General features: G+C 47.1%; 2 protein-coding genes across 4 annotated transcripts in view; one reads left to right on the top strand and one right to left on the bottom strand.

Annotated features, from left to right (window-relative positions):
- The window catches only part of LOC307184062 (uncharacterized protein), a 57904-nt gene extending 54839 nt beyond the window's left edge, over positions 1 to 3065 (top strand). Inside the window, exon 10 of the mRNA XM_079917309.1 lies at positions 2927 to 3065. The gene's annotated coding sequence lies outside the window, so the exon portion shown is untranslated. The remainder of the gene's footprint in view (positions 1 to 2926) is intronic.
- On the bottom strand, positions 14 to 25442 carry OTULINL (OTU deubiquitinase with linear linkage specificity like). Of its 3 annotated transcripts, none has more exons than XR_013827653.1 (9): positions 25244 to 25442; positions 10409 to 10568; positions 10291 to 10322; positions 10093 to 10184; positions 9149 to 9298; positions 6328 to 6456; positions 5134 to 5403; positions 4018 to 4318; positions 14 to 2262 (listed from the first exon to the last, which is right to left on the bottom strand). XR_013827653.1 is itself a non-coding variant. In XM_079917308.1 (8 exons), exons 1-8 carry the CDS (start codon positions 25305 to 25307, stop codon positions 4145 to 4147), a joined length of 1071 nt encoding a protein of 356 aa, XP_079773434.1. In that variant the 5' UTR covers positions 25308 to 25442; the 3' UTR covers positions 3111 to 4144. The 3 variants fall into 3 exon arrangements, 1 of the variants encoding a protein (XP_079773434.1); XR_013827654.1 differs by lacking the exon at positions 14 to 2262 and adding an exon at positions 3054 to 3113; XM_079917308.1 differs by lacking the exon at positions 14 to 2262 and having other exon boundaries at positions 3111 to 4318.
- Positions 25443 to 26206: the final 764 nt, after the last annotated feature.

Below are 26206 nucleotides of genomic sequence, written 5' to 3'. Positions count from 1 at the left end.
TTATAAACCATGTTGATATTAAGCATAAATGTAGTCCAGATAAGCTTTCATTTTCTTAGCCTAGAGGAGTATGACAGGATTAAAACCAAAGTGAATTGAGGGACGACTCAACTGTTTTCAGCAAATAATATAGAAGTGATTGTACCATTTGGACCCACTTAATTTTGTGTCTGACTATAAAGCAAACATTGTGACAAACGGGATTTGAAGGAAACTGAGTGACTATAGAGAAAAGTATAGTCTATATACTTTTATACTATATAGTATACTTTATACTATACTATATAGTATAAAAGTACAGAAACCTAAGTATAGTCAATACTAAGGTAATGAAACAATATTCAACTTATGACAAGCAACCCAATAGACCATTAAAGTTTTAGATCTATAAAAATATATATTTTAAAAATTTACACAGTAACGATTTACATAGTCTTAATCAGTGTGAAACACATTCTTATAAAGAGAATCACACAGCTTTAGAAACTTGCTATTTAAGAGAACTAATTCTGAATTAGTCATTCCTTTATTCCTATTTGTATAGGTTTTCACATATCAAGTCAGTTATCAGTTAAAATACAGGGCTTCCCTGGTGGCGCAGGAGGATCCCACATGCCGCGGAGCGGCTGGGCCCGTGAGCCATGGCCGCTGAGCCTGCGCATCCGGAGCCTGTGCTCCGCAATGGGAGAGGCCGCAACAGTGAGAGGCCCGCGTACCGCAAAAAAAAAGAAAAAAAAAATACCTTCTTTGATGTGGATTCTCAACATTTTCAGAGTACTCATAAATTAGATTTTTTTTTTCCTCCCCAAGGCCTGCTTGGACAGAATTAAAATGGTCTTTCTTAGATCTCATTAAAATATGAGAAAATCATCTGATATATAACAAAAACAAATATTTCCATCCAAAATCCATTTGTAGAAAGTCCCTGGAAAATTAACAGGAATGCCCCTGATCTGGGCTGCTCTTCTCTCCTTGAGGCTGGGCTGAACCTATGCTAGCTCTGTCTTGGGCTCTCCTGTACACCAGAGAAGGCCCTGGGGCTTTCCCCTGGCTCCCCCGTGGGTGGAAATGACTTTGGTTCAGGGCTGTGAAGGCCCACATCCAAGAAATTCAAGTCACTAAGGTGGCCCTGAACTAATACAGTTTCTTGGGGACCTTTCAAATGATAGTGTTCCTAGGATGAAACCAGAAGCCATCTGTAGTTATTTCTTTACTCTGGAGACAAAGCAAAACACAATTTGCATGACTCATTTGGTCACCTAAACCTCCCTCACATTGGACTTTACACTGAGGGTCTTTTAAGGCTAGAGGAAATAGATTAGAAGGGCACGATAGAAAGATAAAGTGAAAAGGAAAAGAAATCCAGGTACCAGGCAGGGGAATTAAACTTGCTTATCAAAAAAGTCAGTCTTGAAGATAAAAGTTCTAAGGATGGATGGTGATAATAGTTGCACAATGTGAATGTACTTAATGCCATTGAACTAAACATTTAAAAATGGTTAAAATGGTAAATTTTATATTATGTATATTTTACCACAATAAAAAAGTCATTCTTGTACTAATATTCATACAACCCCTCAGTGTGGACACACATGGCCAAAATTTAAGAGAGAAACTTATTCTAAAATCAAAAAAGGACAAGGGCATACGTTTTCATTTTTGCTAAAATTCCTCTCATTATTTGAACCCTATAAGGCTAGAGAGACATTAAATGTTGGCATCACACAGGAAATTCACTTCCAATTTATTGTTGGCATTTAAAAGTGGTGCTAATTTATATGCAGTTCCTTTTAATTAGTTTGTTACATTCAATTATACAACTGAATTAAAAACATAAAAACCACCCAGTACCTCTTCCCTTAAAATCTTCTGTTTTGATGCTTTCCCAAAACACAGCAACTACTGAGAAGTCGTCTTTATTTTTTACTTTCATTGTATCGAAATGTTTTCCACAATCTGGTCTTGCCCCTCTTTTTAAAGAATTCTTTTCCCACCCTGCCCCATCCCCCCAACACAGTTAAGGATAAACATCATGGGTTGATATGTCACAGAGTTATAGGCTGCCCATCCCTGTGAAAAAGTTCTTCCTTTCAGTCCTGGATCGATGTGGAAATCATTGCACTGGAAAAGGAGATGCCAAGACCAGTGGGAACACACATGTGCCAGGTACATACCTGGACAGGCTCAGGTGGAGCCAGGAGTCCGGAGCAGCAATTCTACGTGTATCAGTCTCAGCAGAACTGCTGCAGGCTGTCATCATATCTGCTTGTGAACACAGAAGGGAGAGTTCATTTTTTCTTGGTCACAGTAACACATCAAGGGGATAACGTGCAACAGTGTCAATTCAATGACAGGGGTGATGCACAACCACAGATGCCTCCAAGCAGGAAAGGGCTGTAGAGATCTAGTGAGAACAACTGCTTCGCCTGCCTGTCAAGGTAATGCACAGCCCCTGGATCTGAGCTCGTTGCTCTCCAACTCTTCACCCAGAAAACAAAATGACAGCAGGCACAGCACTGGCTTCTGTAGTACATACAGGTGATCGTCCCCATTGCAGAAGAATCTGAATGTTATTTTCATACACCACAGCATTTAACATACCTCTTTTTTATTTACAGTAAAATATAGAAATGTGAGAAAACGTTAGCGTCAAACATGTTAAACGTTCTTAGAAGGGATATGTAACTTTGAAGTAGTAGATCATTAGCCAAGATTTTAAAGGTTATTTTGTATTCAATATTTGTTGAAATTCAAAACAGACGAGCAAAGTACCTCCAAAATAAAGATTACCAAAATAAACTGAAAAAGTATTTCCAAAATAAAGATGATCAAAAGCTAGTTAGCCTGAGTATATTAGTTGTCTACTGCTGCTGTAACACATTACCAGAAACTTAGCGACTTAAACAGCATATCTATCGTCTTACAGGTCTGTAGGCTAGAGGTCTGACATGGGCTCCACTGGGCTAAAATCAAAGTGTCGGCAGGGACGCGTTCCTCTCTGGAGGCTCTAGGGGAGAATCTGTTCCCTCGCCTTTTCCAGCTTCCAGAGGCCGCCCACGTTCTTTGGCTTGTGGCTCCTTCCCGAACCTGCAGTAACTTTCTTCCTGTATATGCTGTAAGTAACCAACGCCAGCCATGTTGCATCTGTCTCTGATTGTACCTCACATTTCCCTCTGACTGACCCTCTCCCAAGTCCCTCTTCCACTTTAAGGACACTTGTGATTATGTTGGGCCCACCTGCAGAACCCAGACTCCTCTCCCTATTTCAAGGTCAGTGGATTAGTCCTTTAAGTCCACCTGCAACCTTATTCTCCTTTGCCATTTAACCCAACATATTTACAGGTTCTGGGGATTGGGATGGATTCTCCCTACACACATTAGGTACACATGTAAATACACATTAAATATACCATTTAATATTTTTGTGACAGTACAATAATTGTCATTCAGTTGCCTTAATCTACAGAATTTATCTTTTTGATCTATATAAAACATTAAACTGGCCAGATGCAATAGTAAAAAAAAAAAGATAAAACAAATTGTACAGCATTACAAAGTAGTGGCTATGTGTAAGTATGTGTTTAGATATGTATATATAAAATTATACATGTTTATGTGTGAGTGTAAATACACACACACACACAATTTTAAAGTTAATCGAATGGTTCTGGAAAATCAATATACCATAGAGATCCCTGGGACGGTAATGCTTGTAAAATAAGGCCATGTTTGTGAAGATCCCAAATCAGTCAAAGACAAGATTCTTAACAAAGAACATCAAGATTATAGACAAAGCAATTCGTTCCCTTTAGTCCTTTTCCCCTACTTGTTTTTTTCTCGCTTTCTTCCTGTTCTTGTTCTTCCCAAACTAAATGTCCTTGTGCTCTGTTGTGTGTGAAATGACCAGAGCCTTTACAAACAAGGTCAAACCACCAACCCACAAATGCATTAGTGCAAGGGCTCTGGAGGAAATCACTGGAAACAAAGGGAAGGCACGTGGGTCTCCGTCCAGTGTACCTGTAATCCTGGAGAGGGAGGTCCCGATTCCTCCAATGGCAGCAATACTAGCTTTGCTTTTCTAGAAACATGACTTGCAAGTGTGACCACTGTCACCGGCGAGAGCTGGTGCCCGGTCCAGGCAGACTTAAAAGACAGGAATGTGATAGTGGCAGTCATTCTCGGTCAGCAGGGAGACCTCCGGCCACTCCCTGAGCGACTCCTCTGGGTAGCAGACTTCAAAGTCTCTGGAGTTAAACCTGAACAGTCTGAACACTTTTATCTTCACTTCCAGGGAGTATCCAAGTACAAACATATCAATCTGGGGACGAGATGAAAGAGAGGTCACAGATACACATCTCCAAATTCCCACCTCTCACCAGCGGAGGGCGAGTATTCTTCTGCAGCTCATGAGATGATGATGTATTTGCTGACCCACACATGAACCAGGGAGGGGGCACAGAGCTGGGGAACGAACATCCGCTGCGTGGACGGCAGGGGACAAGCAGAGAAACGTCTCTGGGGAGTAGCGTGAAGAAATCACAGGGAAAGCTGCCTGGAAAAAAAAAACTAATAAAAGGAATGCTTACAGTAAAAGTTACACTGTTTTTCCAACAGTTTTTTTTTTATCGTCTTAAATCAATTTTTATTAAAATGTCAGATGATTTTGAGCACCTCCTAGGAAAGGAAAGCAAAGCAAAGCAAAACGAAAGCCCTTTTCTATGGGGAAATGAAAGCACTGTCTGGACTTCTTTTAAAATGTCAATAACTTCTACTTGTCTGCACTAAGTAGCCAAATGCTCTCCCAGATGTTGCCTCAGTTTGCAGCTGGACTTCCTCCTGGGTAACCTCTGTTGTGGGAAAGCCTGTTACTGCCTGAGAGGCAGCGGGAAGGTCAGGAACGCTCCCAGGACTGCCATTCGCCAGCCACAGGGCTGCAAAGACGCAGCCGCCAGCATCGGGCAGGAAGGTTTATCACTCTTCTTTTCCTCACTTGAGGGCAATCATACCCACCCGCCACCTCTTTGCAGCTGGATTTATCATGGCTGAAAGCAAACTACAGACAAACACCTATGTGCTCAAGTGTTGCCAGCATCGTCCTTCATCATACACACACGATTCTTCTGCCCCATTTACCTGCTCTAGTCCACACGTGTCACCTACAGAATTCAGGTGATTCATCATGAAGCTTAAAGGGTCGGAAGAGGTTTCCCGGGTAAACAGGAGTCGAAAAAGACTGGGAATGGCCTTTGCGGTCTTCATTTGTTCATAAGCCTCAGTGACCTGATAGAGCATGATGAACTTCAGAGCTTCGTAAAGTTTATATTCCAGGATAGCATCAGAAAAAAGGATGTTGCACATACTTCCTCTCTTGTGATAATCTTTAATGCCACTAAATTCAGTCCACTAAAAACACAGATGTAAAGTGAAACTTAAACGGGAAAGGTGAACACATACACCATTGCATAACTGTTCAAGTACTTATAAAACAAACCAGAGATTAATAGAGGGGAGTCGAACTTTAACTTTTCATTTTATGTCATCTGACACTGATTTTTTTAACCCTAAGTACTTATTACTTTTACATTAACAAAATATTTCATTTAAACTAGTTTTTCAAAAAAGCACCACCTACTAGGTAAAATACTAAACAGGTCAGTTTCCTAAAGCTGCCTCTAAGGGTGTTGGGTTACACAAAGGACTTTCCAGTGAGGAACAGTACTAATTAGTATTCTTTCTTTACCACTCACTGTGTGCCAGGGCGGAGTAGAAAGCGATCTACGTGCATTCTCTCATTCAATCCTCACAATAACTAACTGTACAGGGTTGAGACTATTCACATTTTAGTTTTACAGATCAGAAAACCGTGGCACAGAAATGGTATTTCCCAAGGAGGATTCATTTCAACGATCTAAAATCTGTGTTTATTCAGGGCAGGAAAAACAATCTTAGTCAAATTATAACATCTGTCCTGTCCCCAAGTTACTAATAGGCACATTTCAGAAGGGCATTTCCCAGTGCCTTGTCTGGACCTTGCACCACATCTTTCTGGGGAAACAACAGAGGTACGTGATTGTTAAGGTTTCCCGGCCAGTCCACAAAAGCCCTCTTAGCCCGTAATAGGTGTAATCATCGCGTAGAACAGCATCGCTCCCGTTCATTACTGGGAAGGACACCGAAGAGCAGGGAAGGAAGTGGTCAGCTGCTGGAAGACCATTCCTGCCCCACTTCCTACTAGCGGGGCGTAGAGCGACATGCCTGGCATGAGAGAAAAGGGGCTGTGTGTGGGGTGCATGCTTTCATTCCTAGTTTTCCCCCCTAAAGACTCACCTGTGCTTTCAATAATTCCACACATTTACGTAATTTTCCAAACACATTCGAACCTGTATACTTCTCAGGACCAAAACTGTATTGCTGGATCCAATTACAACCTTGTGAAAAGAGCAGTTTTTCAGGAAGCTTAAAAAGGAAGTAGATGCCAACAGTGATCAGTATCTCAACATGTCTGACACACAATTTGGAATATGTCACAGGAGATAATCTTATCCCATTCAGAATCTTCATTTTAAAAGACTATAACAACAGTTAAGTAAAAACATATAGTCTTGTGTGTGTGTGGGGGGGGGGGGGGTACATGGGCCTCTCACTGTCGTGGCCTCTCCCGTTGCAGAGCACAGGCTCCGAACGCACAGGCTCCGGACGCGCAGGCTCAGCGGCCATGGCTCACGGGCCCAGCCGTTCCGCAGCATGTGGGATCCTCCCGGACCGGGGCACAAACCCACGTCCCCTGCATCAGCAGGCGGACTCTCAACCACTGCGCCACCAGGGAAGCCCTATAGTCTTGTTTTAGATTTGTGGATTAAGTGATTTGGATCATCTTCTTAATTCACAGTTTCACAACTAATGAAAACCTGAATGAAGATTACGTCTACAGAAACAATCTTTTTGGATAAAACATTTCCCGAACTTCCTAGGTATACCCTTTTAGAAATTATTTTTAACCAAGCACCGTTAGAGTAACATAGTATATCAGGGGAATGTAGATTGTACAAGGATGCACTTTGGGGTTCAAACCTAGCTCTGTCACTCGCCTGCTGAGAGATTACTCACCCAACACTGTTTATGTAACCTCTTAGCCTCATCCTCCACTGTAATGGAGACAATGACAATTGTCAAAAATCAATGACAGTACTATCCATTTTGCAGGACTCTTGTTGGGACTAAATAAGATTATAGAATACATAAGAATCTGATCCATTGTGGGTATCTGATCCATTTTCCCACCCAGCCGAGCCTGTGGAGCCCAGGGCCTCAGCTGAGTTCTCTGTCCTCGGCAACTAGCAGCAGGGCTGGCACACAGCACACACTTAACCGCTAGACACAATTAAACTACCACTAAAAACAGCTCTAAACAAAAGATGGTAAGGAAATAGACCATGTGTAGTTATATATATGCAAATACTTTATATTTCTTTGCTCCTCCATCCTTAAATGTACATCTGTGGTTAGGCATACTACATTCAAATAAAAATTAAGGTTATTCATAAGACTGTGCTGCTTTAACTGTTAAGAAAATGAAAAAAACAAGGTACTGACTGGGAGAAAATATTTGCAAATGACATAGCTGATGAAGCACTCATATTCAGAATATATAAAGAATTCTCAAAACTCAATATTAAAAAAACCCAAACAACCCAATAAAGAATGGGCGGGGCTTCCCTGGTGGCGCAGTGGTTGAGAGCCCGCCTGCCGATGCAGGGGACACGGGTTCGTGCCCTGGTCCGGGAAGATCCCACATGCCATGGAGCGGCTGGGCCCGTGAGCCATGGCCACTGAGCCTGCGCGTCCGGAGCCTGTGCTCCGCAACGGGAGAGGCCACGGCAGTGAGAGGCCCGCGTACCGCAAAAAAAAAAAAAAAAAAAAAAAAAAAGAATGGGCAAAAGATCTGAACAGAGACTTCTCCAAGGAGGTAATGTGGATGGCAAATAAGCACATGCAAAGATGCTCAATATCATTACCCATTAGGGGAATGCAAACAAAAGGCAGTGACACAAATGCACCCCTATTAGAATGGCTAAAAAACAAAACAATAAACCTGAGAATGTGGAGCAACTGGAACTCCGTTATTGGTGGCAAAATGGCAGAGCCAGTTTGGAAAAGAGTTGGCAGGTTCTTATCAAGTTAAACCTATCATGTGACCCAGCTATCTCACTCCTAGGTATTTACCCAAAAGGAATGAAAACTTAACGTTCATACAAAATCCTGTATGGGAATATTTATAACAGCCTTATTCATAATTGTCAACAACTGGAAGCAATCTGGGGACCTCCCTGGTGGCACAGTGGTTAAGACTCCACGCTCCCAAGGCAGGGGGCCCGGGTTTGATCCCTGGTCAGAGAACTAGATCCCACATGCGTGCCGCAACTAAGAGTTGTCCCACATGCCACAACTAAGGAGCCTGCGAGCTGCAACTAAGGAGCCCACCTGCCACAACTAAGACCCAGGGCAACCAAATAAATAAATAAATAAACTGGAAGCAATCCAGATGTCCTTCAACCCATGAATAGATGAACAAAATATGTGACATTCATATCATGGAACACCATTCAACAATAAAAGGAGTGAACTACAAATCCATGGAACAACGTGGATGAACTGCAAATGCATTATGCTAAGTGAAAGAGGCAGATTCAAAAGGCTACACACCAAATAATTCCATTTACGTGACATGCTGGAAAAGGCAAAACTAAAGGGACAGAAGACATATCAGTGGTCGCCTGGGGTTGGGGGTGAGAGAAGGGTTGACAAAAAGGGATACAAGGGATTCTCTGGGATGGAGGTTACATACTGTGCTTGTCAACACTCAAATAACCATAGGGTAGAAAAGTGAATTTTAGCAGACCACCTAACTTATAAAGGACAGATGCCCTGCTCCAGAAAAGATGCCGGCATTAAAAACAAACAAAATTGAGTGCGACTATCCTTCTGAGATGGTTTGTTTGCAAACTGACACGAGAGAGAGAGGACTGGGCTAAAGGGCCTTCAGTCTCCTGACGCCCTGTGTACAAAGCCACCCACAGAAGACCCCGAGCATCTGTGTTGCAGTCCCCATCAGTGTGACCTTTCCCGAATTTCCGGTGTGAGAACGTACCTTCGCAATGTCTTTTTCTTTCATCCAGGATGGGAAAGGGAGGCCCTGGCTGAAGATTTGGAAGAGCACCGACCTTAGTGCGTCGTAGTTGTCTCTCCTTACTTGTCGAACACATTTAATATGCCGCCGCCAAAACAGCTCCTCATAAGCCTATGAGCACGAGAGGAGAGGCTGCCTTTAATTCCACTGGATGAGAGAATAAAGAAAGCAAATCCACTGCACCTTCAGCAGGTGTTACCCCCAAATAAAGTGGACAACAGAAACAAAACAATTATAAATTATGAATGCGAACACGTGTCATTTTCAAGTGACTTGTGTGTGTATGGAGTCCATGTCATGCTATTTTAGTTGGTAACTTCCTGGAAGCCCAGAGCCAGGAAATGTCATTCTGGGGAGATGATGTCTGCAACTTGAACACAGTGAAAAATACTATATATACTTTTAAGCCCATGCTAAAGTGTCATTTAAATGTACTTTTCTTTTTCTTTCTCTTTCTCTCTCTCACTCTTTTTTTTTTTTTTTTTTTTTTTTTTTTTTGGCTTTAGCTAGTGACAAGGTTGGACAGCATTGCTGGGAATATTTACCAAGACTGGTCTGATGGAAAGTTCTAAAAATCCTCAAAATGTTTTATGTCAAGGTGCCTGAATCCCTTCAAGGACAGGAGTCTCCACTGCATGTGCAGATGTGTTCATAGGCTTGGTCAGCAGGGAGCTGAAAAGGGTACAACGCTCAAGTGTCCTGAAATTACGGGCCTAATTTACCCAAGTCCTCGAAGGCACTAGCTCTAGGTGAAAGGCCTGAAGGCAATGTCTAGCAGCTGTTGGCTTTTAATTAAAGCCACAGTTGTTCTTGGTGCCACATTTGGTAAAGCAGAATGGAATGCGTGTTTCCCGATTTTTACACACAAATTCTCCACCCACCACGAGCTGTATAAACAGACACACCTTCCTCATCAGCTTGGCATGGGGTGTCTCTCCTTTCCATTCTCTTGCACAATAACTGAGTAAATCAACTTCTGCCTCCACACTGAGGTTCCCTGGACCAAATCAAAGATACAAGGTGGTGAATTTTCCCTTTCCTTTCCCTTCTTGAACCCTCTCTGCACTTTAAAAATAAGGAAGCATATGCATGAAAATATTTACTTTTGAATCTCCTCTGCAGATATCCAATCCACCTAAAAGATAAGGGAACGATAATATCAAAATTCTATTTTAAACAGCAAGGGCATTTTTGAAAATTAAAGATGACATAGCCACATACCTTTTCAGCCGGTGCCCTAAATATAAATGTAGCCTTCTGAAGTGGCAGAGGGTGCCCACCAGAAGTGAAACTGCCAGTGCCACTGACCCCTTTCCTACTCTCCACGCGGTATCTAAGGCTTGGCTGGTGACGAGTGTCCAGGAGTGCACTTGGTCATTTCCTACAAAAATTTAATAATAATAACACTGTATAGCATGGGGAACTATATTTAATATACTCGATAAACCATAATGGAAAAGAATATAAAAAGGAATGTATATATGTGTCTGAGTCACTTTGCTGTACAGCAGAAATTAACATTGTAAATCAACTATACTTCAATAAAAAGTAAAATAAATATACATCACAATTACACAAGCCTGCTTTGTTTAAGGGGGAAAAAAAGATACACTGGATAATTTTACCTGTAAAGAGTCTATCATTGATTTAAATAAACGTTTTTTAAAGCATTTGAAAATTCAATCTAAAGATTAAAGAAACACCTAGTTCTCCTATAATCAGTGTCATATATAAAGATATCTTTGTTCCACAGAATTCAAGAGGAATAGGGAACATAAACAGCATGGGTTTCGGAATCCCTCAGACCTGAATTTAAAACCCATTTCTCCTACTTACTCAGCTGTCTGACTGTGGGACACCTCATTTCTCTTCCCCTGAATTTTCTTGACTGTAAAATGGGAGTAAAAATACTGACCTCGCTGGAGAAAGATGGAATGAAATCATTTAAGAACTAGCACAGTGCGCCTTGCACTGTGTAGAATATCTGTTAAATCCAAGAATGATCAAGGGAGTCTGCTCAGCACCGAGCCCACAGGAGTCAATCACACCAGGGGGGTCTCCTGCCGTGTGGCCACCACCCACTTTTGCCCACGGCGATACTCTTAGGTCATTATGGGGCATAACACATGCCATCATCTGAACGCACAGAACGAGACTCAGACAGCAGGCACAGAGACATGGTTTCCAGAAAGTGGGCCACTCAGAATAGTCGTGGATGGAGCTAGGTGTGCAGCTTACAGGGTACACTACGATTCCTGATGTGACAGGAGAGAAAATTCACAGGCCAGGAGAGCCCAAACTACGTACTTGCAATATTTTACTATGTGCAACAGATTCCTAATTATATTATGTTTGAACATGTAAAATGCTGAAGTACAAATGAGGAAGAGAACTTTTGAATGGTGGCCAAACCTCCTGGGGTTCATTGTGAAACAGTTCCCTCCCTGGCACATTGGTTTAGTAAAATTCCAATGATTAACTGTAGTAAAAGCCTCCTGGATTCGGAATCTACAAGTTTAGCATTTTTGCTCGTATGGATATTTGATATGCATATCTCAGTAAAGTTGCTATACATTCTCAATAAATATATATACTCTCAATAAAGAAAGAATTTACCAGCAAATAAAGAAATAAAGTTACCAGCAAATAAAAATATGCATGTTTATAATTATTTAAAAGTACATTTTTTTATTATTCAATTAAACTATTTGTAGATCGTTGTACATTCATACGCAGCTCTAAGAAATAAGCTTACAAGAGACAGAGAGACATCATGTACCCTTTACTGGAAAAGTACATTTTCAAAAGCAGGTACTTACCTGTTTAGAACAATTGATTGGCTGTTAATTATGTATTTACTTCTACCTAGATACTTAGTACAAAGTTTTTAATGAATTGTTTAAAAACGTAAGCTATAATGCCTTTGCATCTATAATTCAGACTTTTATTAAAGCCTACATTATTCTCCTTAAAGAATGTATAATATTTTAGTATAAAGAGAGAGCATCATATGTATACACAATCACTGCCTTGTTGACGAGCATGTGGATTGTTTCCCAGCTTTTCACTTTTACAAACATTTTCCTCCAACAGTCCTCGTGGACTCACGGTATCTTTTAGGATAATTTCTAGAAGAGGAAACTCTGGGTCAAAGGGTGTGCACATCTCCAGATGTTACAGATGTTGCCCAAGTGCCCCCTCAAACAGCTGACACTCCCGCCACATGTACGAGCCTCCATTTCCCTAAACCCCAGGACCGGTTATGATTTCTCACTGCAGTAACACGTTCATAGTTCTTCCTCCGTGAAGAGCCTTTTGGAGCATCTGCCTGCTTCCCACCGGGTCGTCCTGGGTTTTGTGTGGACTTGGAGGGCTTGCAGTCACTGGGCTGGGGGCTGGCTGCTGCCCCCTCCATGGGGCACTGCTCTCATCTGCCACACACAGACTCCAATCGACGTGCTGCATTCTTAAAAGATACTGCCCGGCCCCTCAGGGCATTTGATTTGAGACCCCTGAAATGGGGGCTTCTCCTGAGCCTGAGGCCTCTCGACAGCTGCCAGGGCCTCCATGGGGACCCACCGCAGATTATGGTCTCCTCACACCTATACACACGTGCATGCGCACGCACACACACACACGCACACACGCACACACGCACTTCCCTAGCCTACCGCCCTAATCCTTGAAATTAAACCCACCTCCAACCCAAGAAAGGGCGATACGATCAACTTCTCAGAAAAAAACATGTGAGGGCTGAACACCCCCTTCCCACGCAAACCAAGAACACGAGCCTAAACTCCTTGCATCCACTCTACCCAGTGCAGCCACGGGTACTAGCCAAGAAGGGCCAGGGAGCGGATCAGGGGGGCTGGTGTGGGTACCAGGGAGCGGCCTGGAGGTGGGACTCAGGAGGTCACAGGGGAGTGGGCTGCAGCTCAGAGAGAACCCCGAGGTGTTCACATAACTTCATATGGAAATATTATCAGGAGTGGGGCTTTGACAGTTTAAAAGAGCTACAGTTTGAGCTTTTGCTATGTGCCAGGCCCTGCAGCAAGCGTTTTACAGGAATTGTCTCATTTGCTCCTAGAAACGCAGTGGCATAAGGAGGCCCTGGTCCTGCAGCACACGGGGTGGGTGACTCCATGCCCCCAAGTGCCTGTTCCTTAACCCCGGAAGGGAGGGCAGCAGGACAGCCCAGCGCCGGGGACGCAGGGTGGCTCAGGGGCTCCTCTCGCTGCCGTTACCCTGGTAACACGGAGGCCCCCTTGGAGCTGCGGGATGCCCCAAGGAGATGTTGGGAAAAGTGCCGAGCTCATGGCCGGGCACACGGCAAGTACCCAAAACATGTTCATTATTATTTTATCACCTGAGGACACTGCGAGGGAGAGAAAGATGAAATAAGCCGCAGAGCTAGAATTCAAGCACACGGGGCACTGCGATGCAGAAGCCGGACGCCGTCCCACTTGCCTACCCTGCCTCTGAATGATGGAGCTGAGTGAATCCCATGCCAGCTCTGCTACAGCAAGTGGAATCCAGGCTCTTTAAAAAGAGAGTTTAAAAACTTTCTCCTGCATGTGTCAATAACTGGATTACAACTCAAAACAACAGACAAGGAGGAGAACACCATAAATGAGGCACCCAGCAAAATACTATCATGATCACAGCTTTGATGATCTCCTGAGTCAAATCTCATTTCCCCCAAAGCAGCCGAGACGGGATAAGATCTTCCATGTCAGAATCTTCCCGGGGTCCCCCTCGGCCAACCGGCCAGGGAGAAGTCAGCACCCGCCCGCCCAACTTCCCCTCCCCTGCCCGGTGCCCTGCCTAATAGCGAGCTGGCCTTGGGGGGCGGCCCCTGGACTAACAGGAAAAGAGAGAAGTTCCACCACCATGGAGTCAGTCTTTCAACATAATAAACAGAGGAGCGAGAAGGGCAAGAAACAAGGGGAGTAGGGGACGAGGGGTGGCTTTGGCAACGAAGAGGCAGAAAACAAGCGTTGCCAGGAATTATGGATTTGATCCTTTTTAACGCTCATCAAGAGATAAAAATGAAATTTCTTTTTAACCCTTTCGGGCTGGACCGCTTGGGTGGTGGCTGAAATGAGGTGATACATGAGGCACCAGGCATTCCTGTGACAGCGGAAAGTGGACGAACTAGGTCTTACACATCCCCCCAGTCATCAGCATTACCACCTGCGGAGACCTCAACCCACACAATCCGAGGCAACCCTTAGGCAGTTGCGATGTCCTTTGGGTAATGACGCCAGAACCTCCTGAAGCCAGTAGTGTGGCCATCTGACGCTAAACTCCGATCTGTGATCACTCAGACTACATGTGGCAGATGAGACCATTGACTAGAACTGAAAAAATAAGAAGCCACTGTTCTTTTGTGGTAAAATTCTACTCAGCCTTTTTTTTTTTCTGTTCTCTAAACTGTACCAAAACTGAAATAATTCAAACACTCAAACAGGAAACCAAAAAGAAAAAAACAAACCTGAAAACAAAACTTAAAAGACCCAGAGGAGCCAGGAAACCGAGTGATCACCCTGACAGCACTTGGCCCCAGCCTCAGGCGCGCTCTCAGGGAGAGCCCTGGGGCCTGGCTGGGGCCCGGCCCCTGCCCCACAGGCCACCCCTGGGGCTGCGGCGGCACAGGGAGCTCGCTCCGCCCTCGGCTCCTCTGCCCCCCCCTCCCCCGGGGTCCCCCCCCTCCCCCGGGGTCCGGCCCACTGACATCTCCTGAGGCAGAGGAGGAGAACAAGGGCTCCGGGGCGGGCTTCGCGGCGGAGACTAGGCCTGAGCTAAACAGTGGAAAAGGCGACCTAATTTCGACATTGGAGACAGCAGGGGCAGCGAGACACACAACATGGGAAAATCACCTTGTTGAAAACTTTAAGGTGAAAAATACTAAATTTAACATAATAAATACAACAGATATTTCTATCAGCTTCAATGCCATGTTCTGGCTGATTAGCAGGAGATGGTAGGAAGAGTGGCCAAGAGAGATGGATGGGTTAGGAAGCAAACAGGGCCCGGGACGGCCGTGCCCCTTCTCTGTGGCAGGAGTGGTGAAGGGATGGGGGTGCCCCAGAGAGGAGTACACACAGGCCACGTGGTACAGTGGGCTGGGAGCGGCCCGGGAAGCCCCCCTCCCTCCTGCCCCTCGCCCTTTGGTTATGCTACTTCTTCCTACCCTGGGCTGGGCGCCAGGCTGGCAGGCAGTGAACTGAAAAGACACATGCTCTGGCCCCAGGGAGCTCTTGGTCTGGTGGCACGAGGCTCTGCTGTCAGGAAAGGCTACTGGTCAGCTTGCCCGGGCCCACAGGTTAGCACGTCCTGCTGTCGGGGTCCGGCTAACGCGAGGCCCTCATGCTGGATGCCCAGGTGGGTCATCTCTCTCAGAGGGGAGCTCTGAGAACCTCAGAGGCTCGAGAAGAAAGCAAAATACGGTACGTTCGTCCAAACATATAAGCTAAGCAATATGCAAACAGAGCGATAAACATACAGAACAAATCCCGTTAGGACATCAAGGCTTCTGAATAACTGAGAGCAAATGGGAGACTCCTAGAGAGAAGTCAGCGCAGTGGAGTGAAAGGCTGCGTTTAAATGGTCTTGGCTCGTGCAAAACCATAGGTTAGTTGGGTTTTTTTTTTTTTTTTATCAGCTATGTGGGAAAGAGAGCAAATAACCTCTTAATAAACCTTTGAAATGGTGAGGTCAAAAGACTTTCTACACATTGGAATTTCAGGTACTAATCCTGCTCAGTTAAGAAACAATGGTCTCCCGCTTAGTAGAGTTCTATCACCAACAACTACAAGATCAGTATCGCTGAGGAAGAGAACCCCCAACGTGAAAGTTTTTATCTCGAAAGTCATGACCAGCGAGACACACACGGGTAGCCCTGTCGTGCAACCAACTTAACAAGGCTATGCGCGCAATCTCACGTCCCGTGGGACTGGGCACGCTTCACCCAAGGCTCCTGCCGACCAAGAGTCACCAAACACAGCAGGAAATGCTGCTTGCCAAACACTGAGGGGACTGTGTGCGTGTTTTTAGTAACATCATAGCTCAGAGTATTTTCATGTACTGGGCACAGCGTTCGGTGTGTTAAGTCCCACCCGTCACTTTAATTTTCTAACCATGTGGCAGAGGTTTAAAACCCACCCAACTACAAAAGCAGTAGGTGGGATAGGCTCCGGGGACCCCAGAACTCCAGGTCACTGTACCCAGCCAGGCAGACTCCCTGTCCCTGGTCCGGTGGAGACAGCGGGCTGGCAGAACAAGGCCGGGACCCAGTCTTTATTCTGCCATTTTCTAGCTGCAGGACCTCAGATGACTGGCTGGAAAGCACTTTTGAGGTGAAAGCTGAAGCTTAATTCACTGTGGACCTGGCCACCTGATGAGCTGTCACACGCACACTTCATCTTTGAAGCCCAGAGAAAGCAAGCAGAAGCCTGAACTTGAACCCACATGTTCTGACTCAAGGTCAGAGCCCTTTGAATTAACTACACAACTGCCCTTCCTGAGTAATTCTCTTCCAAGAATTCAAAATAATTAATAAGCATGAACTCGGAAGGCAGCTGTCATTCCCACTGTGCCTTTTTCTCTTCTAGATCAGACACTCCCCCTTCTCTCCACCAGGCCTCACTTGACATGATTTGGTGGCGAGGGGCAGGGGGGTAGTCTCTTCACCATCCCGGTCACTCTTCTCGGGACCCACCCCACACTCAGAGTGAGACTGCAGGTCAGAACACACTGTCCTGGGTGTGACCAAGCGGGAGAGAATTCAGCCACGTAACCACTTCTTCATGCTCCATCGGGGGTCAGCAAGTTTTCTGTGTGGGGTCAGAGAGTATTTTCGGCACTGCCAGCCATCTGGTCTCCATCCCATCCACTCAGATCGTCCCCGACAGAGGGGAAGCAGCCATCAGACAGTACACAGCGGGTACTGTGGTGTTCCAAGAAAACTTTTTTACAGATGCTGAAACTTGAATTTCATATAAGTTTCACATGTCAGGAAATGGTATTCTTCTTTTGATCTTTTTTCCAACCATTAAAAAATGTAAAAACCATTCATAGGTCACAGGCCATACAAAAACTGAGTGGGACAGATGTGGCCCATGGGCCGTGGTTGGCCTGCGATTGTATTAGCATTCAGCCTGCCGTCAACCTAAAGCCGTTTAGACCTGTCGCTGGAGCACATCTCCCCATCTGCTGAAGGGGGAGACAGAAGAGGTGCTATCATCCCACTGTCCTCAAACCTCCAGGGGGAAGAACTGTCCTGGAGATCTGGTGCTGGCCTCCACCCCTCTACCCTCTCCTCTTCCTCTTTCTTGAGGGAGGAAGACTTACCTGATGGCAGGTGTAAGACCCTGTGCTCAGCTTAGCCCCCTCCTCTCCACTAGGATCTGCCTGCCTGCCGAGAGGTGCCCTTGGGGCTGCTGTCTCTCTGGGAGGGAGGCCTGACCTTTGAGGGGAGAGTACAGCTCAGGCACTGCCTGCAAGCCCATCTGGCCATATGACTAAGACATAGGGATTTTATCACCAAGCCGGCATTTTAAAAATCCCTGACTTCCATGTCCACCTTTTAGTTAGTTCAGAACCTGGGAAGGGAAGCAAGGGGTTATCCAGATCGCGTGTGCAAGCTCTGTGCTTTTTCGACCCAGGAGCTGACACACAGCCCTGCTAAATTTCACGTTACTGGACTTGGTTCACTGCTCTGACCTGTCATGGCTTCCGTGGTGCTCTGTCCCTGTCTCAACTCTTAGGCCTTTAAAAATTAAGCTTGTCTTCCACATCCCAAAATAGATCATTTATGAACATGTGACCAAGAGAGAAATAAGGTACACCCTGAGACAAGCCACTTTCGCTGCAGTGATTTTTCCACTAATCAGAATCATTTGGCCTCTGTCGCTAGTGGTTACTCATCCTTCTAATTGGCTTCCCTTCTCCAATGCCATTTTCCGCTCTGAAGCCAATGGTGTGTGTGTTTTGTTGGTTTGTTTTTTGTATCTTTTTTTACATTCAATGGACGTGTCATCTCCTATTCAAAAATCTTTTTGGCTTTTCTTACTTATAGGAAGGACCCACATCCTGGCAGCCAGTGGAGTCATCTGGAAAGGCCTCTAAACAAGTAAGAGAGTAATGGGGCAACGCCTATTGCACCATCCTAGCCACAGGCCTCGGAGAGCTGGTTTTCCTGTAACCAGGGACCGGCCTCACCACGTAACCCCAGCCACTGGTGGAACCAACTGAGAAGTCGGGCTGGGCCCATCACTGATGGGAGCCCAGGGCGGAGGCTCCCTGTCCTCCTCCCCTAGTCTCTAGCCCTCGCGGACCCACCTACCTTTACGTGGTCCTTCAGATCTGCTCCCCTGAAAAGAAACCAGAGGCTTCCAAACAAACTCGCCAAACATTATAGAGCATTGTACTCAAAGTCTATTGACAGCGACATCCTTACCAGCTGGGCACTCAGAAAGACAATCCTCGGGCCCCGTGGAAGCAGAATCTGTGTTCTACAAGATCCCCAGCGATTCAAGCGGAACCAGAGCCTGGGAGGCACCGCCACTGAGAGGGAACCGTCCTTGCCCTGGCTCTACCTGTGGAGAATCTATCTATTGGCTGGGCGCCGGGCTTTTCTTTAGCTCCCAGCTGATTCCAGTGTATCACTGGCGATGAGACACACTGCTCCGGAGTCAGGGCTTCCTCCGCCCTCGGCTGTTTCTGTTAGCTCAAATATACTATCACGTGCCAATTGATTTCCAAAATTACCCTTAGGGGAATCATGCCAGATAGTCTCACTGGTCATGTAATCCAGCTACAAGTAAGTGCTGCCTGTGTTTTGTGTCTCTTTCCCTTTGGCCAGGGTGGGGCTACTTTTACTAGTCAGTTGCTATTTTTCCAAGGCTGGGATCTATGCCTACCTAAAAAAGAACTTTGCTGAAATTAATAATCAAGGAACCCAACTACTAATGTGACCTCCGGGGAGGTTGACCAACTCCTCCTGGCTTGCCTGGGACTCCCCCAGTTTTAGTGCTGAAAAGCTCCTCGTCCGAGGACATCCTTGGTCTCAGGCAAACCAGGACGGGTGCTCACCCCGCCTCCAGGGTCCCCCTTGGTCTGACCCTGACTCTTCCCTATTCTCTCACCTCTTCCTCTGGCTCCAGGATGACTGGCGGCCCTCAGTTCCTCCATCAGGGCTCACTCTTGCCTCCCGGCCTGCCTTTGCCCATGCTCTTCCCTCATCTGGAATACTCTTCACTTTACTCATTCTCCAGCTCTCAGCTCAAATGTCACTTCCTGGGGCCAAGCTTCTCTGACCCAATCCCAAACCCCAGGCTTGGTCAAATCCCTGCTAACTCTCTCACAGCACACGGTGTCCTTTTCCTTCCCAGCACTCGTCACAGTTTATACAACTGTGTTTGTGTTTGATTAGTGTCTGTCTCCCTGTGTAGGTAAATGTCTTAAGGACTGGGACTGTGTCTGTTTTCTCTCTGCTTTCCTGGTCCCTAGAAACATGGTAGATAGTTAATAAATATTTGTTGAATAAATGAAATGAATCGATGTAGTCAGAATCCAGTCCACATGTCTCCACGACAGAGACTGCCGGCCAACCCCAGTATCTGTTCTCTCTTCTTCCACAGGAATAGAATCCTGACTTTGGCTGGATACCTAGCTACTCAGAATAAAGGCTACATTCCACCGTCCCTACATGCTGGGTAGAGCCATGTAAGTGAATTCTGGCCAAGAAGTGTTATGGGCAGTTTTCAAAAGGTTCTGTTGAGAGGAGTGTGTACTCCTTGCCCTCCCTCCTCCCTACTGGCTGGAATGTAGGTGTGATAACTGACATTCAGCAGTCATCTTGGATCAGGAAGTAGCTGTGGGCGTGAAACCCATGCAGGGTGGCAACAAAGTGGAAGGAGCCTGGGCCTCTGACGCTACGGAGCCCATTCCAGCCCTGGGGAGCCATGTCTGAGCTTTGCCATAAAAGAAAGAAACTTAATTCACTTATTTGGGGCTGTTCTGTTATTCCACCATACCTAATCCCGCCTAACAGCCTCTCTCTTGCTGGTCCCTTCTGACTTCTAACATGCATGTCAGAAATGGTGTGGGAATTCCCTGGCGGTCCAGTGGTTAGGACTCCACACTCCCACCGCAGGGGGTGCGGATTCAATCCCTGGTTGGGGAACTAAGTCCCACAAGCCGTGTGGCATGGCAAAAAAACAAAAAAGCAAAGCAAAAAGAAAAAAGAGAAATGGTGAGCCACCACTCTTGTTTTCCCTTCCCTTAAATACACTCATGTAAATATAACGCAGGAAGTGAGGCTGTGAAGCGGTCACCTCGTGGGATGGCTTCAGGGCAGTGGAATGAGCGGGCCCCAGGGAGTCAGGAACTCAACTCCAGGTCTGGTCCTAGACAGTCGAGCAACCTGGACCTCAGCTTCCTCCCCTATAAACAAACACAAGGAGGCCAGGCCACTCAGCGCCATTCTCCTCCAAATGCCTCTTTATGTTAACATGTTTCAGAGCTATGTTAGTGGAATGGTCACGCTGTGGCACAGGCACAGGATTTTAAGCAGCTGTGAAACAACCGAGGTTCAACTAAACTCAAAACATCACTCAAAACTTGCACTACAGGAAAGACGCCTGAGCGTGTACAGAAGATACATGAGACCTTGACAAATGCCAGCAAATACTTCACCCCTGAGACATGCGTGCTTAGGTCTGCATGTCTATTACACCAGCTGACCTGAAAGCAGAATTTTGATAAAGAGCCTTTTCCGCAAGGGCTTGCGTGGAACCCCAGTTTCTAAATGACAGCAAGAAATAAAAGAGGAAGATTGAGGAGCCTGGGGGAGTGGGGAGGGAAAGGAGAATTGTACCTTCACATGTTAGAGGCTCCACACTTCGAATGAATCAATGAGGTATATGTGGGAGAAGATGCTGGAATATCCAAGCATGAGGACCAGTGCAGTACAAGGTAGGTCTATAAGCAGTGGCTGTACCAGTCCTCTGTCATGACAACCAGCTGAGTATCCCAAACTGAGTTTAACAAATGTTTAAGAAACAAAAGAGAGGGATACACCGTGGATAAAACTGATCTAATAAACTCTCAGTTTGAGAGATTTTTCTTTTTATTTCAGATTTCAGAGGAAGGAATCGATGCACCCAAGGCTTGCACTGCTTCAGGTGCAAAACTGAGGGACCCAACATTTATATTAATAATTCGATTGGCTACGTTTGCATTTCAAGGTGCGAGGCCAGCCTTAGCTACGAACTGAGCTCCCAGTTCATTTGTTAAATACCAGGTAAAATGACACAGAGCTGATTGAGTCTGCCACTCAGCCCTTCACAACTGGATGGCGACTGACTGTCCTCACCCAAGCCGGCCTGGCTGGCCATCTCTTCCACTTCTCCCGTCCTCTCAGCCATTCTGCTTCTTCCGCAGCATTTCGACCTATCCTGGCAGGCGATTTGGAAGACACAGAGCACTGTTTTCCTGTCACTTTAGAGATCTCACACCAAAGTTGAGGCCTTCTTGTCGCAGATCAACAAATATACCCACGATGGGCCTGGTGTCACTCTAAGACCCAGGGAAAGGTTCTCTCTTTACAGGGAAGAAGCTCAGTCCACTTCTCTTCAACTTGGGAGACAAGACGCTCTGGGGAACCTTCTCTGCCCCGGCTTAGGGGAGAGACACACAAGGTTCAAAGCCCGCGCCCCTACCCACCTCCACTCCTGAGCCACTTGGGAACGAGCCTGTGCCCACGAGGTCCTCCAAGCCTGGGGGGAACAGGAGCTCAGGTCCACTGTATGGGCACATGAGAAGGAAGGACGCTTCCCCCCCCCCCCCAGTGAAAAAGACAGCTGTATGTGATTTACATTTAACAAGATTTACAGAAAGGGGTAGGCGTGGTCCTGCGCTCCTGGCCGCCCCAGATCTGGGCAGTGCCTCCAGGACAGCCTGACAGGCCGAGACCGGGACCCCCAGGTCTTCTGGGTCCCTTCCGGCCGCCTGGGCCTCAGCGTCTGACGGCCAGCTTGACCTCTGAGGTGGGCCCACGGCACAGAGCCCACCCGGAGTGCAGGCGCCCCACAGGCCAGGTCGGGAAGGCATCTTGTGGCTCTGGGGGCCGCAGGCACTCAGACCCCACCCAAGAGGCCAAACCCAGGTATCTGGGCAGCTGCCGGTGCTCAGGGAAGTGGGCTGGGATTCTGCTTCTAAGTTGGGAGAGGACTCTTGAGAAGCTAACTTCCAATTATCGATACATTATTACTCCCTCTGCCAGAAGACTAACCGTAACTAATATTCAATAAAAATCAATAACACTGGTAAGCAGAGACAGAGCTAATAAGGTGTTTTAAATTACTATGTATCTAACATCCAACAGTTCCACGTAAACTCAAAGTCAGAGTCACCTGGTTAAATCGACACTGGAAGACTCACTATTAAATTCTTAATTCAGAGGTTTATTGAGCATAGCATCTTACGTGCTACGGTTTCTGGGATTGTTGTTTATTGCCTGGGAATCCCAGCAACAGTACTAACAGACAAGCGTCCTTAGTCTCCTAGAAATGAACATAAACATTTTATCTTCCTCTTATTTTAAACATGATGGCACGTCTATTCCGGCTCAGTTAAATGAAAAAGTAGAAGAACAGAGTATGACTAGAACAAAAGATCACTGGAAAAATGAGTGTATAAACAAAAACTTCTCCCTGTTGACTTACTGTAAAGTGACATTTAAGTGTTCTTCCATTCAATTAATTACAAATCAATAAATGTGTATATAACCTCCGTCTTGAGAACAGATTGTCCTAAGTAACTGAACGTGGACCAGAGGATTCAAGTGGGCAGGAGAGAAAGGTCAGATACACTAGTCTATTAACTCCTTTAAATGGTACATAGAGACTTCAGAGCCACATATAAAGAAACACACGTGTAGGAAGTTTTAGCTCGATAACGATGACTTTTTCTCCCGGGCACACACCTGTGAGTTCCCTTGAGCAACAACAATGGTATTACGTTGATAAGCCAACTTTACTTTAGAACAGCTTAACTGCGATGAGGTACCCTTGGAACCTAGAGTGCTCCCAGGTATAAGCCTGACTGTTTTAGGAGACAGAAGCGGGCGATGGTTAAGAACGTGCTGCGGGAGAAGCCAGGCCGCCAGGGCTTGAATCCCGGCACCACTTACTAGCTGGAAACTCTGAGGAAATTCCATGACCATTCCGAGCATCACAGGACAGTGGTTGTAGAGATTACATAAGACTATGTATGGGCAGTGTCTCCGTGTCCAGCACCGAGAAGAGAACTCCAATACCCACTGCTACTGTGGCAGGGACAACGCTGGGGGCTGCAGACACATAGGACAGCACCCACCTGCTCCGGGGAGCCAGGTGAAAGGTCACTTTCAAATTCAGTCGTTGTGCCAATCAAGAATTTCTACTTAGCTAAAACACATGGTGCCAAAACTTACATTTTATTTGCTATTTAATCCATCTCACAGGAACGTAAGAGTAGAAGTATAAAAGTGACAAACAGGCTGGCAAAAAATAGCAACTGTGGACCACTTGGTTGTAAACATTCTCTTGTAGGCTCTGTTGCGGGCATGTGTTTTCAATTGCAGTGTCGGTTTTCCTTTTCCTAAGCCCTCAAACTACTTTTTAAGGAAGGAAAATGTTTCCCTTTAGGCTGGAGCTGAGGAAAGAATTCTCCCTGCGCTCACAGTGCCTGCACACCTTGAACCTGGTGCCGTGGAAGGGAAAATTCCTGACAATTACATTAAGCCAAAAGTAGATACCCTTCCGCGCCCCCCAGTCAGCTTTTCCCAGCTGTGCCCCACCTCCGCTTCCAGCTTTGCTCCACCGAAACAACACAGGGAGAAGGGAAGAAAATCACATATGAAAAAGTTCGGATGGATACACCCCCAGGATTCTATAAGAATCCAAGGTGCAGAAAGGTTGAAAATGAGTTCATTCTCCAAACTTTTGAGGGTGGGAGATACGTCAACCACAGAATTCTAGACTGGGAGGGGCTTTATGGATCAGCTAGCCCAGTGCCCTCATTTTATGGACCAGGACCCAGAAGCTTCGAGGCCCGCAGTCCTGGGCAAAAGGATGTCTAGAACTCATGTCTTGTCTCCTAGAACCGGGCTGTTTTCACCACACCCGACACTTTGCTGTGTGAATCAAAAGTTCCCGCTGGGACCAAGAATCCGGACTAAGAAGCAGTCCCAGGAACTTCCCAGTGACGCTGCGGCACCTGGAACAGGCGTGCTCCCCAAATTCACCAGTGGGCTCTCACCCCCCGGGTGGCCTCCAGGGAAATACACAATCGGGAATGTGCTCCAAACTGAGAAGCAGCTCATCTTCCTCAGACCTGGGGCTGAAAGCATGGGAAGGAAAGCACCCTTCACTCGTCCGGTGAGGGCCCCGCTACGCACGCAGAGGGCAGAGACACCGCGACACAGGTGGCGCGCGGCGACCCCGGCCACCTGTGCCATATACTGTGCTGCCGCTCCTGTCCCTGGTGACATTTTTGTTTCAAAAGCCAGAGTTTTCTCTGTTGCTCATCGAGTCTCGACTGCTGCGAAGGTGTCGGCCACATCCTCTGCCAGCAAAGCGCGAAACCCGTCAACTTCCCTCCGACAACAATCAAGGGCTCGGAGGGGACACCGAGAAGGGGACACCGGCGCTCGTGGGCGCCAGGGCCCGACCCCAGCCGCTGCCGGGGCACCTCACGCCGCCGCAACGCATCCTAGCCCGCAGGACCCGCTTTCTCTTTCCAGGAACCCGCCAGCTCTGCCTCGGAGGGTCGCTCGCTGCCTCGGCCCGAGGGCGCAGTTCCTCACTGAGGGGCGACCCCGCCCCCGACGGCCCCCCCAAACCCTGCAGCCCGTCCCCCTCCCCGCCCCGGGCAGGGCGCCCAGGACCTCCCACCCTTGGGATGGCGGGCCCCGAACCTTCCAACGCAGGGCTGCGCCGACGGCCGGCGGGGAGACCGCTTCCCGGGCGCCCGCGGCGCCCGCCCCGCCCCACCGGGCCCCGGGCCCACCTGCGGCGGAGTCGCGAGGTCGTTGCCGCTCCCGCTCCTGCGGGGGGCTCCTCCGCGCCGCCATGGCGGCCGCGTGCTGCTGATGGCCGCGGAGCCTCGACCGGTGGGTCTGTCAGACGCGGCGGCAGCCGGCCGGTGCCCCGTCTCTCTTCCCGGCGGCTGGCGTGCGATAGAGGCGCCGGCAGGGGACCGCAGCCTGAGCTGCCGCCCCGGGAGCCCGCTGGTCGACTGACACACCGGGCCACCAATGGGAGGCCGCGGCGGGGGCGGAGGCGGGGGCCAAGAGGGCGGGGCTTTTAGGGGTGGGCGGGGTCTCTGCGCCTTCTGGGTCGCCAGCCCGGGCTGCGCAGAGCCGCTGGTGCTCCGCGGGGCGGGGGTGGGAAAGACACTGCTGGGATGCAAACGCCGCTTCTCGGGAAACATCCTGGGGCTTCCACCTGGACGGGTCCTACGACCTCCCTGGCACTTTATATCGAATGCCCACTGAGTGGGAAGGAAGGAAGACTGGTGGGTGAGATGGTGTGGGAGAGGAACTGGTCCCATTTTCCTTTCATGGCAAGGTTACAGCATTCCCTTCCCTGGCCCATACGTTAAACCGCTGGTCGGTCAAGGTTATGGGTGGGCGAGACTGGAATCCAGCTGTTGACCCAGGGCCTGTTCCACTAGACTCGGCAGATTTCCTGATCTTGATTTCCCTCCGGCTCAGCAGAACGGGGTTGTGCTCACTTAGAACTCAGTTTACATTAGGTTATTGACAAAGCTGATCATCTGTTAAAGTGGTTTATCAAAAGGAAAAAACAAGGCAGTAGCGAATAGTAAAATTAAACAGTCCAACAATTAAAAGGCACTCACAACAAGGTTCTTTCACCCCTGATTTCCTTGTCAGATGACCTTTTTTTTTTTCACAAGAAAAAGGAAGAAACTTAAAATCTTGGTGAACACTTCCTCCTTCTCCAATATACA

This window comes from Stenella coeruleoalba (genome assembly GCF_951394435.1).
Source record: "Stenella coeruleoalba genome assembly, chromosome: 3".
In the NCBI taxonomy this organism is placed as follows: domain Eukaryota; kingdom Metazoa; phylum Chordata; class Mammalia; order Artiodactyla; family Delphinidae; genus Stenella; species Stenella coeruleoalba.
This window is presented reverse-complemented; position numbering and strand designations above follow the sequence as displayed.